This window comes from Microtus pennsylvanicus, chromosome 6 (genome assembly GCF_037038515.1).
Source record: "Microtus pennsylvanicus isolate mMicPen1 chromosome 6, mMicPen1.hap1, whole genome shotgun sequence".
Lineage (NCBI taxonomy): Eukaryota > Metazoa > Chordata > Mammalia > Rodentia > Cricetidae > Microtus > Microtus pennsylvanicus.
The window spans coordinates 90,369,823-90,385,056 of NC_134584.1; the positions used below are offsets into that span (position 1 = coordinate 90,369,823).

Here is a 15,234-nt window from a genome sequence, read left to right on the forward strand (position 1 = left end):
GCTGCTCTCTTCTGGCCTCCACAGGCACCCCGAACCCTACCCCACTCACACAGAGAAAAGCTACAAAGGTGTGAGAGAGGCTGAGGAGGCAGCCTCCTGCTTGGCGGTGGGAGAAGGGAGGATCGCCGTGCCCAAGACCCCTCTCTCCCTCAGCCCAGGTGTGGTGCCAGCCCGCTCTTGGTTTGGTCTCAGCCTTCAGATTCTTCACTGAGGGAGGCGGTTTTCACCCAAGGCCCAGAAGAGCCCAGGTCAGAGCTGAGACCTCAGAGATCTGGCATACTGCTTTTTTTGAAAGAGGGAAAACTGAGGCCCAACTCAGGCCAGGGCCTTGCCCAGGGTCACACGCAGCAAGATGGTGACTGGAGAGACAGTCTGAACCATGGCTGCGGCCCCTGGCCCAGGTGAAGCCATCACGGAGATAACAGAAGGCTGAAGCGAGTCTCTGATGATTGCTCTGCCTGGGGCTCAGCAAACTGTTAGGAGATGGGGGTTGATTGGCCTGGCCCTGCCACACTTACCCCTCCAGGCTGGGCCTCACTGCTTGGTTTTGGTCCTGAAGGACTTCCTTGGTCTAGGTTGGCCCTTAGCTCCGTTCTTTGGTTTTGCGACCTTGGCCCAGCAGGCTTGTCATTTTGTAGACCCCCTTATCCACCCAGAGGAAGCTAAGGCCCTTGCAGAGTATGAGCAACGCTGTCCCTCCCTAAATCAGCACAGAGCTGACTGAACCCCAACACCCGGGAGCCAGGCCGCAGGCTCCTCTGCTCTCCTAAGGGAAGCCCCTTGTGTTCTCTGTTTTCCCGATCATTCGGAAGCTCTGGTCCCCACTCTGTGTTGTAGGCTTACTTCACAAAGACTAGCTGGGACCAGCTGTAGGACAGACAGAGAACCATCTTGTCTGGGCCCCGTGAGGAGGCTGGTACTGGGGTCTGACCAGCACATACTGAATTGGAAGGAAGTATGGAAGCCATGGCTGTAGGGCCAAGACCAAGCTGGGGAGGGAGGGAGGCACAAGACCAAGCTGGGGAGGGAGGGAGGCACAAGGAGAGAGGCCATAGGGTGGGATCACTAGGTCCTGGGGTTTCCTGGGCGCCCCAACACTTCTAGTAGTGTGTGCATGAAGTTTAGGGTCTTCTGAAAGAGATGGGTTAGTCTGAGACCTTCTCAGCAAACAAGGAGCCTGAAGGCAATGGTGCCGCTCTCCAGTGGCCACTGCTGAGGCCTGGGTCTGTTGTGGGCGTGACAGGACTAGTAGATTGCCAGGCTGGGGTGGGGCCTCTCTTCCTCACAGGCCTACAGAGGGGCCCTCATGCCTTAAGGCCCCCACTTCCCTTTTCTGAGGACACCAGGGCCCCAAGCCTTCTGCAGCTCCATGCTTGCTGAGGAAGCTGGACTGGGGTTCCTGCTGGTTCTGTCTAGGGAAGGAAGTGGGTACAAGGATGGGTGGTTTACAACATGGGGCAGCTGACTCCCCTGGGGGGGCTCCCAGACAGCCTGAAGGCCCAGCCCTGTGCCAATCTGTGATGTGCCAGCCCCCTGCCTTCTGTCACCGGACACCACGGGTCAGGATTGGTGAGGAGATCTCAGCCGTGCCTGAGATACAGGAAAGGAATATGTGTGTGGCTCAGTGGGTACCCTTCCCGGATCCTGCTGCTTGGCCTTGCCCCTGTCCCTGTAGGGAAGAGGGAAGTGTCTGATGACCTCCATTTAGCCACTACTTTTTTTTTGTTATGCCATGTTGTCCTGCTTTATTGGATAGGGATAGGAAAGGGTCAGCATTTTGAGGTATTAGGAGTTTTTAACGAGGGTGAGAAGCAGGGTGAGGAGTGGGCTGTGCGTGGCTTGTGTTCAAATCACAGCTTTCTGTCTCATTAGCTGTGTGACCATGGCGCTGGTGGAGCCTCTCTGTAGCTCATTTCCCATACCCAGGAAATGGGAACAGCGGGCCTACAGGCAGGTGTGCAGACTGAAGGGCAAGGCCTCTCACTGGGCCTGGAGAACTTTTTTCTTTTGACAGGGTTGCTGATCGCAAAGCAGAGATCCACCTGTCTCTGCACGGGGGCCCCAGGGTTGGGTTTTCAGGAGTGTGAAAGACCACACCCAGCTTTTTACATTTAAACTCAGGTCCTCGGGCTCGCTTCGCTTGCAGGTGCACGCTTGCACGGTGCACGCTCTTGCCCACTGAGGCATCTCCTCAGCCCAGCTGCGGAAGCCTTGCTTCCAGCTAAGGGAGTCTCAGATTCCTCTGCTCAGCTAGCTATTCCAGAGCCCTGGGTGGACTGAATCCCTGTGCCCAGTGCATCCTATCATCCACTTCCATCCCCAGCCGCTGTTGCCTGGGAAGTGGTCTAATTAGATCCACAAATAAAAATGTTTACCAGGCCTGGTTTCCCATGGGTTCAGGGGTGGGGGCGCTTGCAACAATGTCTCAGCCTGGCTCTGTGCTTGGGGAGGCGGGTCATGTCTGGGACCAGAGGAGGCATGCGCATGTGTTGGAGCGTGCACGTGCATGCCCTCACACCACACACATGTGTCCTGGTTGCCCACAGCCTGGCTTTGCCTAGAGAAGTGGCTCTGGAGCTGTCTCAACCAGTGGTGTCTGGGGTTTCTCAGTCCAGCAGTCCCTGCCCACTGGTGTTTGGCACTGAGCCAGAGGGCCAGACAGGACTGCAGTTTGTGTGCCTGTGGCATTTGGTTTTGTCCCCTAGAGTGGCAGTGGAGAAGCCTGGGCCCAGGAGCTGTGGTTTGAGTCCAAGCCCTTCTGGCAAGCTCCTCCAGCTGTGTGATTTTAGGCTAGCTACTGTGCCTCTCTGGGCTCAGCTCTGCGGCTGTTAGCAAGGGGCTGGATGTGTGCGTGGTGACTGCAGAGCTGGGCACCACTCAGGATGGGCCTCGTCCTGTCCTGCAGCCCACAGCATAGGGCTGGGCACATACAGCTGGCGCTTAGTCGTCTCTTCCTGTGGATTCCAGAATGGCCTGCCTAGATATAGAGGAGGCGAACTGCCAGCCCGCAGGAGGCAGTATTCTCCTTGCGCTGTCCCCCCTCCCCCCCCAGATGGGTGCTTACTGACACCTGCTTGGGTATAGTCCCAAAATCCTAGGCTTCCCCCTGCTGTGTCTGGGCCTGTGCTAAAGGCAGAGGGAGGCGGAGCTGGAGGAGCCTTCAGGGACTTCCCAAGCAGTGGGCAGGAGTAGGCTCCCTGGGACCCTGTACTTCAGCCACCGAGGGTTTTGTTTCCTCCTGGACGCTTTTCTTTGGAGCATCTACTGGCAGCTGGCTGTTTGTGACCCCTTTGAGTTTTTGTATGTCTAGTAGCCTGCCTACCCTCTACCCTGTCGCTCCAAAGTGAGGCATACTAAAGGGTCACCAGTTCCTGGTACAAGGTGGCTCTTCTATAAGAGGCTTCTATTGCAATAGGGCAGCTGCCTTCAGGTGGAGCCTCTGTGGTTCCTCTGTTTTTATTTCTCCTCTTGGAAGGTCAGCCTGTGTATAAGTTGGGGTTCTCTAAAGCTGTGGTTCTCAACCTGTGGGTCCTGCCCCCTTGGGGTCGAATGACCCTTTCAGAGGGGTTACATATCAAATACCTTGCATATCAGATACATTACATTACAATTCACAACAGTAGCAAAATTATAATAGTTATAATAGTAAGAAGCCTGAGCTACTAGGCCAATCAGTTTATAATTAATGTAGACCTTATAATTATAATGTAGTTTATAATTAATGTGTGTTTATTTGGGACTAAATGGCTGTGGGACCTGATGGGATATAAACCAGGTCCCACAGCCATTTGGCCTAGTCTCTCAGGCTCTTCTTACTAACTAATTCTGGGGACAGAGCACACCATCTCACCTGATATGGCCAGTGGCTCTACTGAAGCCCGGGAAACCACGGAAGGCTGAGCTACAAGCTGTGTGGAGATCACTAGGGAGCCACCTAGAAAAAGAAACGCATGTGGCCCAGCCTCCATCATACAGATGATACTGGGGAGTCTGTCACCAAACAGGAAGTGGCTTAGTCGGGCTTGGAGTGCCCATGTGCTGTGCTGGTCTCCAGGGCGATGAAGGTACTGTGGGTCTGTGCACTGCAGTGCCTGCAAGTTACATGCACCTGTGCCCTTAGTAAGTGACTAGCGTAACAGGGCCGGGAATGTCCTTAGACAGGGTCTTGTTATCCAGCACGGGGTGTCCTCAAACTTACAACCCTCCTGCCTCAGCCTCCTTAGTACCACTACACCTGGCTTCCACAATGCCATTTCTAATGACTCTGAATTCACACATGCCCAGGTACTGTCCGAAAATGGCTCCACCTCCCCTCATGTCCCCTCTTCCCTAATTTGTTCCGTGGACATCAAGTGTTTTTGTTCTGCTTTGTCTCCACAGATCTGAGGACCCGGAAGGTCCTGTCAGCCCATTCCAGACACCCTGAAGACACCAGTGACCAAGACTCAGTGGCTGGAGCCGGTGCTATGTGCCCATGGAGCTACAGGCTCTGGGTGCCTCTGCCCAGTCCTGACTGCTAGCCTCAGAGAAGTCAAAGGCCTGGGCCACATTCAAGAGTGTCTGTAGACAGATGTATCTCAGGCCGTGGGTCTCCTAAGCAGGCCGCTGGACTAGGCCACTGAGGAAGAAGATGCCAGCCAAGGGGCGTTACTTCCTAAATGAAGGTGACGAGGGCCCCAACCAGGCAAAGCTCTATGAGAAGTACCGCCTCACCAGCCAGCATGGGCCACTGCTGCTCTTGCTCCTCTTGGTGGCTGTGGCCGTGTGCATAGCGCTCATCAGCATCACCTTCAGTCATGAGGTAAGGGCCCGGGCTAGGGCACTCTGGCCCTCCTGCTCCGATGGGAAAACTTTGGCACGATGGTCCCTGTCTGAAGCTTCATTTTCTTCTTTTGTGAACTGCTAGGTGGATGAAAAACCAGTCAATTTGAATTTGATCTTGAAGTCTGATTGATTTTAGTTATTATATTAATTGTATGAAATCACCCTCAGTTTTTTTTTCACCATGAAATTCAATTTGTTAAAAGATCTGAGTCAAGGCTTGTATGTTCCTTCCTTCCCTTATCTGACCACAGCAGACATCACCAGTCAATCCCTGTATTCCTTTCTGAATCTGGTTACGATCCTGGAATTTTTTTCCTTTACCTCATCTTCCTTCTCCTTCCCTTACTTCCCCTTCTCCTCCTTTTCCTCTTCTTCCTCCTCCTTGCCATCTTATTTTTCTCTATTTTTATTTTTCTTTTTTAAAGACAGGGCCTCATTATGTAGCCCAGGCTGGCCTTGAATTCATAGCCTCTTAAACGCTGGCATAGGCTCTTTGCCACTGTCAGAGCAGATGGTATCTCTCCTGACCTGTGCCCTTGCTCTACTGCAGCCACTAGCCACGTGCCGTTGTTGGTCACTTGGCATATGACCAAGAGAGAAACTGGTTTTGGTTTTTCTTCATTTTCTTGCTGATTGTTGTAAATGCAGTCAGAAGTTCCTGAAGTGATATCAGAGGCTGCAGGCAGTTCTGTGTTGGCAGCCAGTGCCCTGGTGGAGTGGAAAGGGGACAGCTGGACCTTGCTACAGCACATACGCCCCTTTCCTGTCACTGCCCAGAGGCAGACGGTGCATCTGCCCTAGTGACGCTTAGGGTCTTTGGGGGGACCCAAGATCTTCTGGGTCCATCTGTCGTCTGGATCCTCATCCCCACCTGCACCTCTCCTCTAGTGCTACCTCTGTGTGGGGTGCCTGTGTTGGGACTAATGAGTCCTGGCCTTCAGCAGCTCTTCCCTGTTAGAACCTTCTAATTGAAGTTACTAGAAGCTATGCCTGGCTTAGGGGATCAGAGGATGGGATTTTCGCCTGTTGGCCATTGACTGCAGTGTATTTAAGCCTCCATGGTGCTAATAAAGAGGGGCTTTTTGGTACCGGTGTTGAAAGGTCTGCGAGTTGGTCTGTCTCTTCGTGTGTTTCTTCAACCTCCAGCCCCTTTCCCGGAGCTCGAGAACTGGGGTCTAGCGCATAGAGCGCAGACCGGGGCCGCGGTGTGCGGCATGCCTGCTCTTTGTGTCCCCCCCAAAACCAGTTCTTTAGTCAGCCTCTCCTCCCGGACTTAAGCGAGGCTTTACCTGAGGAAAACTGTGTTCTGGCTCTGTGGTTGCACCTGTCCCCCACAGGGGAGCAGTGGTCTCTTAGGGCAGAGTGGGGGTGCTCAAGCTGCTGCAATGGCTAGGAAAGGCGGTGCTAACAGAAATGGCATTACACACAGGCCTCAGGTTATGGGGAGACCAGTGTCAGGGGAGTCCAGTACTGCTGTGTGGAAGGGGCTGTGGGTAGATTTCTGGAGGAGTGGGCGCTCCACTGGAGAAAGTCAGGGTACTCTCTGTTTGCTCTACCCAGGATTCCCCGAGGCACAAGGCTCTCCTGGGCACTGCATTCTTCCTGCTGACGCTGTTTGTGGCTCTCTACGTGCTGGTGTATGTTGAGTGCCTGGTGCGGCGGTGGCTGCAGGCCTTGGCTCTGTTCACCTGGCTCTGCCTCATGCTGCTCGGCTCCTTGCTGATGTGGGACTCCTGGAAGAACGAAGCCTGTGCGTGGGAGCAGGTAACGGTGGGAGTCACTGGGTTTGGGTGCGGCAGCTTCTGTCCGCTTGTGGCCTTGGGGTTTATGGGAGTATGCTGTGGTCTCCCTGCAGGCTAGGGCACTGGGTTTAAGATGGCCCCAAGCTGACTCTCTTCCCAGAGTGCCCCTTTGGAGATCTGGCATTTTGGATAGAACCTGTTTGATTAAAGATGACCAAATTACAACTCAAGAAGGCAAAAAAGCACCTATGGGGTCAAGTGTCAGGAAGAACCGAGTAGGACCAGCCCTTGCTCCAGTAGCTTGGCCCCTTTGCTCCCGCTCTCCTCTGGGTTACTTTGTTCCTGAGCAGCCTGTCCCCAGCTAGAGGCTGAGATGGCTCTTCACTCAGTAGGACAGCCGTGCCAAGCGCGTGACAGCTGGAGACCTTGGTTGAGCTGCACCAGCCTGGCCTGGTTAGTCACAGTTGCCTTCAAGTGGCATCCTCTGAGCACAGCCTGTGCCATCTTCTGTGATTGGACGAGCTCAGACTGGTGATTAGGCGGGCTCAGGCTGTGATTGGGTGGGCTCAGGCCGTGATTGAGCGGACTCAATCTGTGATTGGGTGAGCTCAGACTGATTTGGCGCATTCAGACTGTGATTGGGTGAGCTCAGGCTGTGATTGGGCGGACTCAGACTGTGGGTAGGCTCAGGCTATGATTGGATGGGCTCAGGCTCATGAAACCATTGGCAGGCAGGGCTGGAGTGGGAGGCAACAAGTGACCCTGCCCCATCCCAGCCTTCCAGTGGTTATCAGGCCAACAGCTGAGCTCAGTGACACAGAAACTCAGTATTCAGGTGATGAACAGGGAGGGCTCTTTAGGTCTCCCTGTTGTGTTGTGTCTGTTCCTGTGCCTCACCATGTAGGGGAGAGATGAAAGATCCCAGGGTTGGGATGTCCCAGGTGCCGAGAGGCTGAGGACCTCTCCTCCTCTGTGGTCCTGGGCCATGTTGACTCTCGGGGTGCACTGTCCTCCAGGTGCCGTTCTTCCTGTTCATCGTCTTTGTGGTATACGCCTTACTGCCCCTCAGCACGCGGGCAGCCATCACAGTGGGGATGGTCTCCACCGTCTCCCACCTCCTGGTGTTTGGAGCTGTGACCGGAACCTCCAAGACGGCCATGTCTGGCTCACAGCTGGGACTGCAGGTGAGGGAGGGCTATGGAGGCTGGGTGGGGGCTGGCTCCAGCCTGGTGGAGGTTGAGCTTGGGGGCTGTGTTTGCAGACCTGTGGTGGCAGGCCCCATCTTGTCTGCCTTAACTGCTCATCTAGGATATTCTAGACTCAGGTCCTAGCTGTGCTCAGGGTCCTGCCCTGAGTGACCCTCCCCTGGACCCTGACCTAGGTTCTTAACAACCTGGTCTTGGTATGTTGACTCTGTTGAGTAAGTGTTGCCCCCAGTTCACATCATTGGGGTGCAGGGAATTGTCTTCTTTCTGACTGGCCTAAATGCCACTTCTGGGGGAGAGGTCAGAGCTCTGGGCAGCCAGCTGGGTTCTTTACCTTCTGTGGCCGGGTTCAGAGCTCAGTGAGGTAGCCAGCATCTCCTTGGAAGTACTTGGCATCCCTGGACTGGTACCATCCAGGGATAACGGATAGAGCATGTTGTCTGGTGGGGCAAAGAAGGCCCAAGTTCTGGTCCTGTGGTCATAGTCATAGCAACTCACTGGGGAATCAACTGCCACCTGGACCTCAGTTTTCTGCCAAAGCCAGAGAAAAACAACAACGGGAAGTGTGTTTGGGTCAGGCAATGGGGGACAAATGCCACCATGTCTGCTGTGGGGGGTCATGCTGAGCAAGTGCGCTGGCTAGACCATGCTGAGCCTTGCTTGCCCTCGGCTGCCCTCAGCTTCTGGCCAACGCCATTATCCTCCTGGGCGGGAACTTCACGGGGGCCTTTCACAAGCACCAGCTGCAGGATGCTTCCCGGGACCTCTTCATCTACACCGTCAAGTGTATCCAGATCCGCCGGAAGCTGCGTGTGGAGAAGTGCCAGCAGGTAGGGACCTACGTCCTCTCTTCCCTTCTCCCCAACTGCTGTGGACCCCATCTTGTCTTGTCCTGCGCATGTGGCCCATGTGGCTGGTGCCTTGAGGGTCTCAGTCCTCGGACAGGTGACAGGGACGGCAGGTGCTCTGTCAGGGCGACCCTGTGTACATATAACCCATCAGGAAACAGGGTCGTCACAGGTAGAGTCCGTGGGAAGAAGTGAGGTGCAGGTGGCTGGCCGGGGCCTGGGGATGCTCTGCCTGCCTCCACTGTCCTCCCACCGGTCTGCCCTTCTGTGCCCAGGAGAACCTGCTGCTCTCGGTGCTGCCAGCCCATATATCCATGGGCATGAAGCTGGCCATCATTGAGCGCCTCAAAGAGGGCGGTGACCGCCGCCACATGCCTGACAACAACTTTCACAGCCTCTACGTCAAGCGGCACCAGAATGTCAGGTGGGCGGGGCTCGGGAAATGGTGTCCTTTGAGAATCCGGCTACCACTCCCCTTTCCCTGGGCAAATAGCGCTCTGTTGGGAGCCTCGGTCCACGCAGATTGGTGGTCAGCTACTTCCTTGGGCCTCAGTTTCTCTTTGTTTCCTTTTTTTTCTTTCTTTCTTTCTTTTTTCCTTTCTTTCTTTACTTTCTTTCCTTCCTTCCCCTTCCCCTTCCTTCCTTCCTTCCTTCCTTCCTTCCTTCCTTCCTTCCTTCCTTCCTTCTTTCTTTCTTTTCTTTTCTTTTTTTCTGGAGTTGAGAACTGAACCCAGGGCCCTGCGCTTGCTAGACAAGCACTCTACCACTGAGCTAAATCCCCAGCCCCTCTCCTTGTTTCTTCATGGGGAGAATCAGATCAAGGCTCTTAAAGGGCTAGGGTGGTATTAGAGGAAGAAGACCCAGTGTTCCCCCAAAATCAGAGCGGGTTACGTGACGTGAATTAGCCGGACAATTGGGTGGGGAGAGAGGGGCATTTCTGATGATTCTCCCTAAAGGAGGTGATACCCCTGAGCTTGGTGACCGGGTGTCCCTGTCCTTACCTGGCCTTACTGATAGGTACAGGATCTCTTGTGGGGTGTACTGTGGCCACTTTGAACTCTACCTGGGTCTCTGCCCAAGGGCCAGCATTATCTCCCAGCAGACATCTTTTAGTACAAGTCAGGGCTATATCTATTGCCTGGGGTCTCACAGGACAAGGAACACAGCAAAGCCTGAGGGCTTTGCCACCTACTGCCCCGGACCTCAGCTTGATTCTTTCAGGGCCTGGGGAGAATAGGAGAGAGGGGGAGTTGTATCCCGGAGTTGAGGTCTCTTGGCTCTCTGGGTTCAGGGGCAGAGAAGAGGGGAGGGTGCTGGGATCTGAGCATAGGTAATGTGCTCTGTCCTGTTGTGGTGAGAGGCCTCTGGAGTTAGGATGGGTCAAGCTGGCCAGGAGCATCTCTTCTGACCTTTGGGACTGATGGGGGCAGAGGCAGGGCAGCCTCTCAGGGATCTGATCCAAGCTCTGTCCACCCGGACTAGCATCCTGTATGCAGACATCGTGGGCTTCACGCGGCTGGCCAGTGACTGCTCCCCCAAGGAGCTGGTGGTGGTGCTCAATGAGCTGTTTGGGAAATTCGACCAGATTGCCAAGGTGAGCCTGGGCATGCTGTCAGCCCGCCGCTGCGGTCACAGGACATCACGTGCTGCATGAGCTGGGAGTGGATGGGAGGCAGGGGCTGAGGGCTACTGTTTGGGTAGGAGGTGATTTCTGTGTATCCCTGTGAGCAGGGTGCCAGGGTACATCCGCCTCAGCAGATGTAGAACAAGGCTGAGTGTGTGCCCGGAGTGTTTATGGGTCCAGAGCAGATGGCGACTTAGACTTGCAATCTGCAAGTGGCTTTTAGTCTGGCAGCCTTGCCTTACCTTTGGGGGTCTGGGAGCAGCCGGAATACCCAGCCTCACTCAGAGTCTCGGCTTGACAAAGTCCCAGGTGAAGTATGCATATAAGAAGCCGGGCAGTGGTGGTGCACACCTTTAATCCCAACAGAAGCAGGTGGATCTCTGTGAGTTTGAGGCCAGCCTGGTCTACAGAGCGAGTGCCAGGACAGCTAGGGCTGTTACACAGAGAAACCCTGCCTTGAAAAACAAAACAAAATGAAACTTTGAGAAGCCTTCCGAAGGAACCCATGGCCTAGTATGATGGTGCACGCCTTCAATCCCAACACTTGGGAGGCAGAACTGGCTGATCTCTGGGAGTTCTGAGGCCAGTGGTGGGGAGGGGGCAGAGAAAGACACTGACTCAGATGCAGGGAGGGAAGAGAAGCCTGTGGGGCAGGGGACAAGGCCTGGAGCAGACACACAACTGTCTCCAGGACGTGAAGAGCTCAGTGTGTGTCGAGTAGAGTATCGGGGAGATAGACAAGGACCTAGTGGCCTAGGCAGAGCAGGGTTTGTCCTTCTGGCACTGAGAAGCCTGGCATACCAAACAGGAATGGGTTTTCTTTCTTTTTTAAAAAAATAATTTTTATTTTATGTGCCTTGGTGTTTTGCTTATATGTATTAGGTGTTAGGGGGCTGGATCCCCTGGAATTGGAACTACAGACAGTTGTGAGCTGCCGTGTGGGTGCTGGGAATTGAACCCAGGTCCTCAGAGCAGTCAGTGCTCTTAACCACTGTGCCATCTCTCCAGTCCTCCAGTGCTCTTCTTCTAGGGCTGTGTTGGCTCTGGTCTCCTGGGCCCTTCCTCCTTCTCCTGGGTAGACCTCCCAGTCACATTGATTTAGTCCCAGCCTTCTGCTTGCATGGTCATTCCGCAGCTGCAGGGTTTGTATCTGTAGCCTACTGTTGTGTCCTAGTACCTGGCCAAGTATACAGTAGGTGCTCAAACATTACATAGGCAAATAAGAAAGACAGTCCCTCCTGCATGGTCCTTACTAAGCCTTGCTTTTATCTGGGTTCCTGGCTGGGTCTCTCCAGGTCCTCTTGCCAGGCTCTGCAGCAGCCTTGAAGGCCATTCACTGCAGGAGGAGCCCAGCTGGCCCAGGCCTGCCCTGAGCATGCCCCTTGCTTGCTTACCCTGCAGGCCAACGAGTGCATGCGGATCAAGATCCTGGGTGACTGCTACTACTGCGTATCGGGCCTGCCTGTGTCGCTGCCCACCCACGCCCGCAACTGCGTGAAGATGGGTCTGGACATATGTGAGGCCATTAAGTAGGTGCAGGGGGGCCAGGGCCCAGGAGCTTGTCCCCCAGCCAAACTCCAAACCGAGGCGGGTGGGGTGTGAGGCTTGCCTGGATTCTCAGCATGCCGTGTGGAGGATGCAGACTCCTTCTCTTGGCCTCCCTTCCTCTGGGCCCACCTGGGGCTTCAAGTTCCAGAAGCATCTGAAAAGCTGGGTTAGGCCAGGCATGGTGGTGCACACCTATAATCCTAGCACTGAGGAGGCTGAGGCAGGTGGATCTCTGAGTTTGAGGCAAGCCTGGTCTACATAGCAAGTTCCAGGACTACATAGAGAGACCCTGACTCAAAAAACAAAACAAAACAAACCAAAATGAATGAAAAGCTGAAAAGGTTCCACACTTCCAAGGACTGAGATTGTAGGAGGAGCCCAGGACAGAAAGCAGAAGGTCTTTCAGAGGCAAGGTCCAGCTCTCAGACGCCATCAGCTTTCGGTTCCTCTGGGAAGCCTCTGGTGCCAGAGGGCATCTTCATCCAGGTAGGCCTGGATCTTCTGGGCCCTTCTGCTGGCATTGGCCTGTTGGTGAGGTGCTCAGGGGTGCGCAAGAAGATTCACGAGGTGGTGGTGGAGGTGGCCTATCTAGGCAGCAGAGGAGGTACTCCATCTGATGCCTCTTTGCCGTACCTCCAGAACTCTCCCCCAAGTGGTAGGCATAGTCCACAGTGCAGACACCCAGGATGCCTTCCGTGGGACCCGGCATGTCCCCATTCTGCATTGTGGTGGACACAGGTGCCGGTGCCTTGGGCCCCTAACCACCAGCTTGCCTGAGGGGTATAGAGCTCTGCTCATGCCTGGGAAATAGGGATGGTGCCACCTCCTGGAAGGCTCCACCTTGGGGCCTCCTTGTGCTGAATAGGGCTTTCATTTCCTGCAGGTGGAGTAGAGAAGCCCCCATAGTTCTTGTCTGAGTGTTGGGTAGGGCTTAGCATCCTCTACACCCTGGCAGCCTTACCAGAACCAACCAGGGCTGCCCGGCAGGGGATACCTGGGACAGAAGGTGGCGCATCAGGATAAATGGCATCCTAAGTCCCTTTCTCTTCTTACACACCCTTGAGTGGGTGTGAGCTTACACACTCCCAAGGATGGAGTTCTTGACCTCTCTGAAGAGGAACCTCTGCCTCCCTCCTTGGTGCGCTGCCATACCCGAGACCTCCAGCGTGTTCCTGAACTGCTGTAGGTGACAGACCGCTCTGCTCCAGGCAGGTGCGTGAGGCCACAGGAGTGGACATCAGCATGCGGGTGGGTATCCACTCCGGCAATGTGCTGTGTGGGGTCATCGGGCTTCGCAAGTGGCAGTATGATGTGTGGTCCCATGACGTGTCCCTGGCCAACAGGATGGAGGCGGCTGGAGTCCCTGGGTGAGTTTCAGCAGGGCAGAGGCCAGGCTGATCAGGGGTGGGTGCCTGGGCCATGCTGCCTTATCTGACTTCCGTCTCCCCAGCCGGGTGCACATCACAGAGGCGACACTGAACCACCTGGACAAGGCATACGAGGTGGAGGATGGAAACGGGCAGCAGCGTGACCCCTATCTGAAAGAGATGAACATCCGGACCTACCTGGTGATAGACCCTCGGGTACAAGGGCTTGGGGGTGGATGGGGGGGGATTGGGCAGCCTGGGAACAAGGTCCCAACTACTAGCAACCCTCAAGGCTGTGGTGAGGGGGCAGAGACTAGGAAGCAGGAGGACACTTCCTTGAATTGGGCACGTTCTAGGACACCAAGGAACAACCTGTTTGTGTTTCTGTAAGGAGGGGAGCAAGGACTGTGGGCATAGAGCGCCATGTTAGTGCAGGCCCACGAAGCTAATTGCAGGAAGGTCTCTTTACCCCTGTGAAGACTCAGGGAAGCAGGAAATGGCCGGGCAGCCTGTTCACCTGGAGCTTGCGGGACTGGGACTCTCAGGTGGCTCAAGATGGCTCCTCTCCTGGAGCCCGGCTTGCTCTGGTGGCCCAACTGGAGAGGCTGCTGGGTTTCTCTGCTGACTGCTCCAAGCTGGCAGTCTGTTGCCTTTTGTTGTCTGTGGACTTAACCTCCTGAATCATCCGTGGAGTTTGCTCCAGAATGGTGGCAGGAGCTTCTTCCTGCTCTTGGCTCTGGCTGTTGGGTATGCCTGGCGGCAGCCTGCAAACACACCTAACTCTCATTGCCTGTCTTTGGCTGCTCTGTGTCCACAGGGCAGCTCCCACATACAGGAAAATGCCTGCTCCTGGCCTTATTGTCCCCATGTAGTCTTATTTATCCTTTTCCTTGTTTGTCATTCATGCTGTCCGAGACCACTGCCCCTCTAGCCCACAGATGGCCCAGCTCTGCTCTGAGCATGTGCTTAGTGGCTTTGAAATGGATGAAGCCCCAACCTAAAAGACATCTGCAGGCATGGTTCCAAAACCCACTCTGAGGGCTGCCAGCCTGAGCCGGCACAATTGCAGGATGCTGGTCAGACTCTGGCCAGGCTTCAGAGAAGCAGCAGTGCATGTGTGTGTGTGTGTGTGTGTGTGTGTGTGTGTTACTGGCAGTGTGGGACTGTCGCTCTGCCTGGTCCCTCTCTCCAGCATGTTCATCCATTTATTTACGTAGCTGGCAGTTGAGAGGGACCCATAGGAGTTCCTCTTCTTCTTGTCTTCAGCCAGCATGTGACCAGGGCAGCCAGCAGGAGAGGAGCCTCAGAGGGTTTAAAGAGGTTCCTATGCTCAGAGACTCTGGAAGTTTCCAGTAAATTTGTCACTGTGCTTTGGCCAGGTCTGGGGCTGTAGGAAGGCTGCTGCCTGTTGGTGTCGGCAGGTCTGAAGAGAAGGGCTCTGGAGGGAGTGTCTGAGATGTGGGGGGCGAGGAAGGGAAGAGCCTCAGCAGACACAAGGTAGCCTATGCTTGTCTGATGATCTTGGGACTTTCTTTTCCTTTCTTGCTTCCTGCCATACCTGGCCGCCCTGACTGGCAAAGGCCCAGGCATGTGTTAAGGGGGCCTTAGGGCCCAGTGATACTGGGACAGGAGGCAGAGCTGGACCTTCCCTGGGCCTGGATAAATCACTGAGGCCCCAGGATGGTGCTGGGCCCAGCAAGTGTGTGGCAGATGGGCCTGGTGCTGAGCTGGGTGTGGAGTGGGCTGGCGCTTTTAGTAGCTGTGTCTCTGAGTTCAGGCCAACACACATCTTCCTCCCATTGCCCTCACTGGAAGGAGCATGTGTGAACCACATGTGGGTGGGCGGGGCAGGGCTCCCGCTTACGATTCCTCAAGGATGGCTGAACTTGAGCTGTGTGGCCATCAGCCTCTTCCTGACTTGGGGCTTCAGCTGGTCCCCAGGGGACCCCATGCTTCAAGAAGAGGCTCAGAAACTTAATACTTTCCCCGTTAGCAGACTAGCCAGTGCTCTAGGTGTGCTCACATGCATGCCAGGGATGCCAGAGAGGGGAACAGGCAGGACAGGTCATGTCTATG

General features: G+C 55.0%; 1 protein-coding gene across 1 annotated transcript in view; it reads left to right on the plus strand.

Moving 5' to 3' along the window:
* Positions 1-15,234, plus strand: part of Adcy7 (adenylate cyclase 7) — a 55,222-nt gene that overhangs the window by 26,938 nt on the left and 13,050 nt on the right. Inside the window, exons 2-10 of the mRNA XM_075976820.1 lie at positions 4,381-4,801; positions 6,385-6,588; positions 7,583-7,750; positions 8,452-8,601; positions 8,895-9,043; positions 10,102-10,213; positions 11,645-11,772; positions 13,000-13,158; positions 13,242-13,374. Of these exons, the coding sequence (XP_075832935.1) occupies positions 4,631-4,801; positions 6,385-6,588; positions 7,583-7,750; positions 8,452-8,601; positions 8,895-9,043; positions 10,102-10,213; positions 11,645-11,772; positions 13,000-13,158; positions 13,242-13,374 (1,374 nt within the window). The 5' untranslated portion in view covers positions 4,381-4,630. The remainder of the gene's footprint in view (positions 1-4,380; positions 4,802-6,384; positions 6,589-7,582; positions 7,751-8,451; positions 8,602-8,894; positions 9,044-10,101; positions 10,214-11,644; positions 11,773-12,999; positions 13,159-13,241; positions 13,375-15,234) is intronic.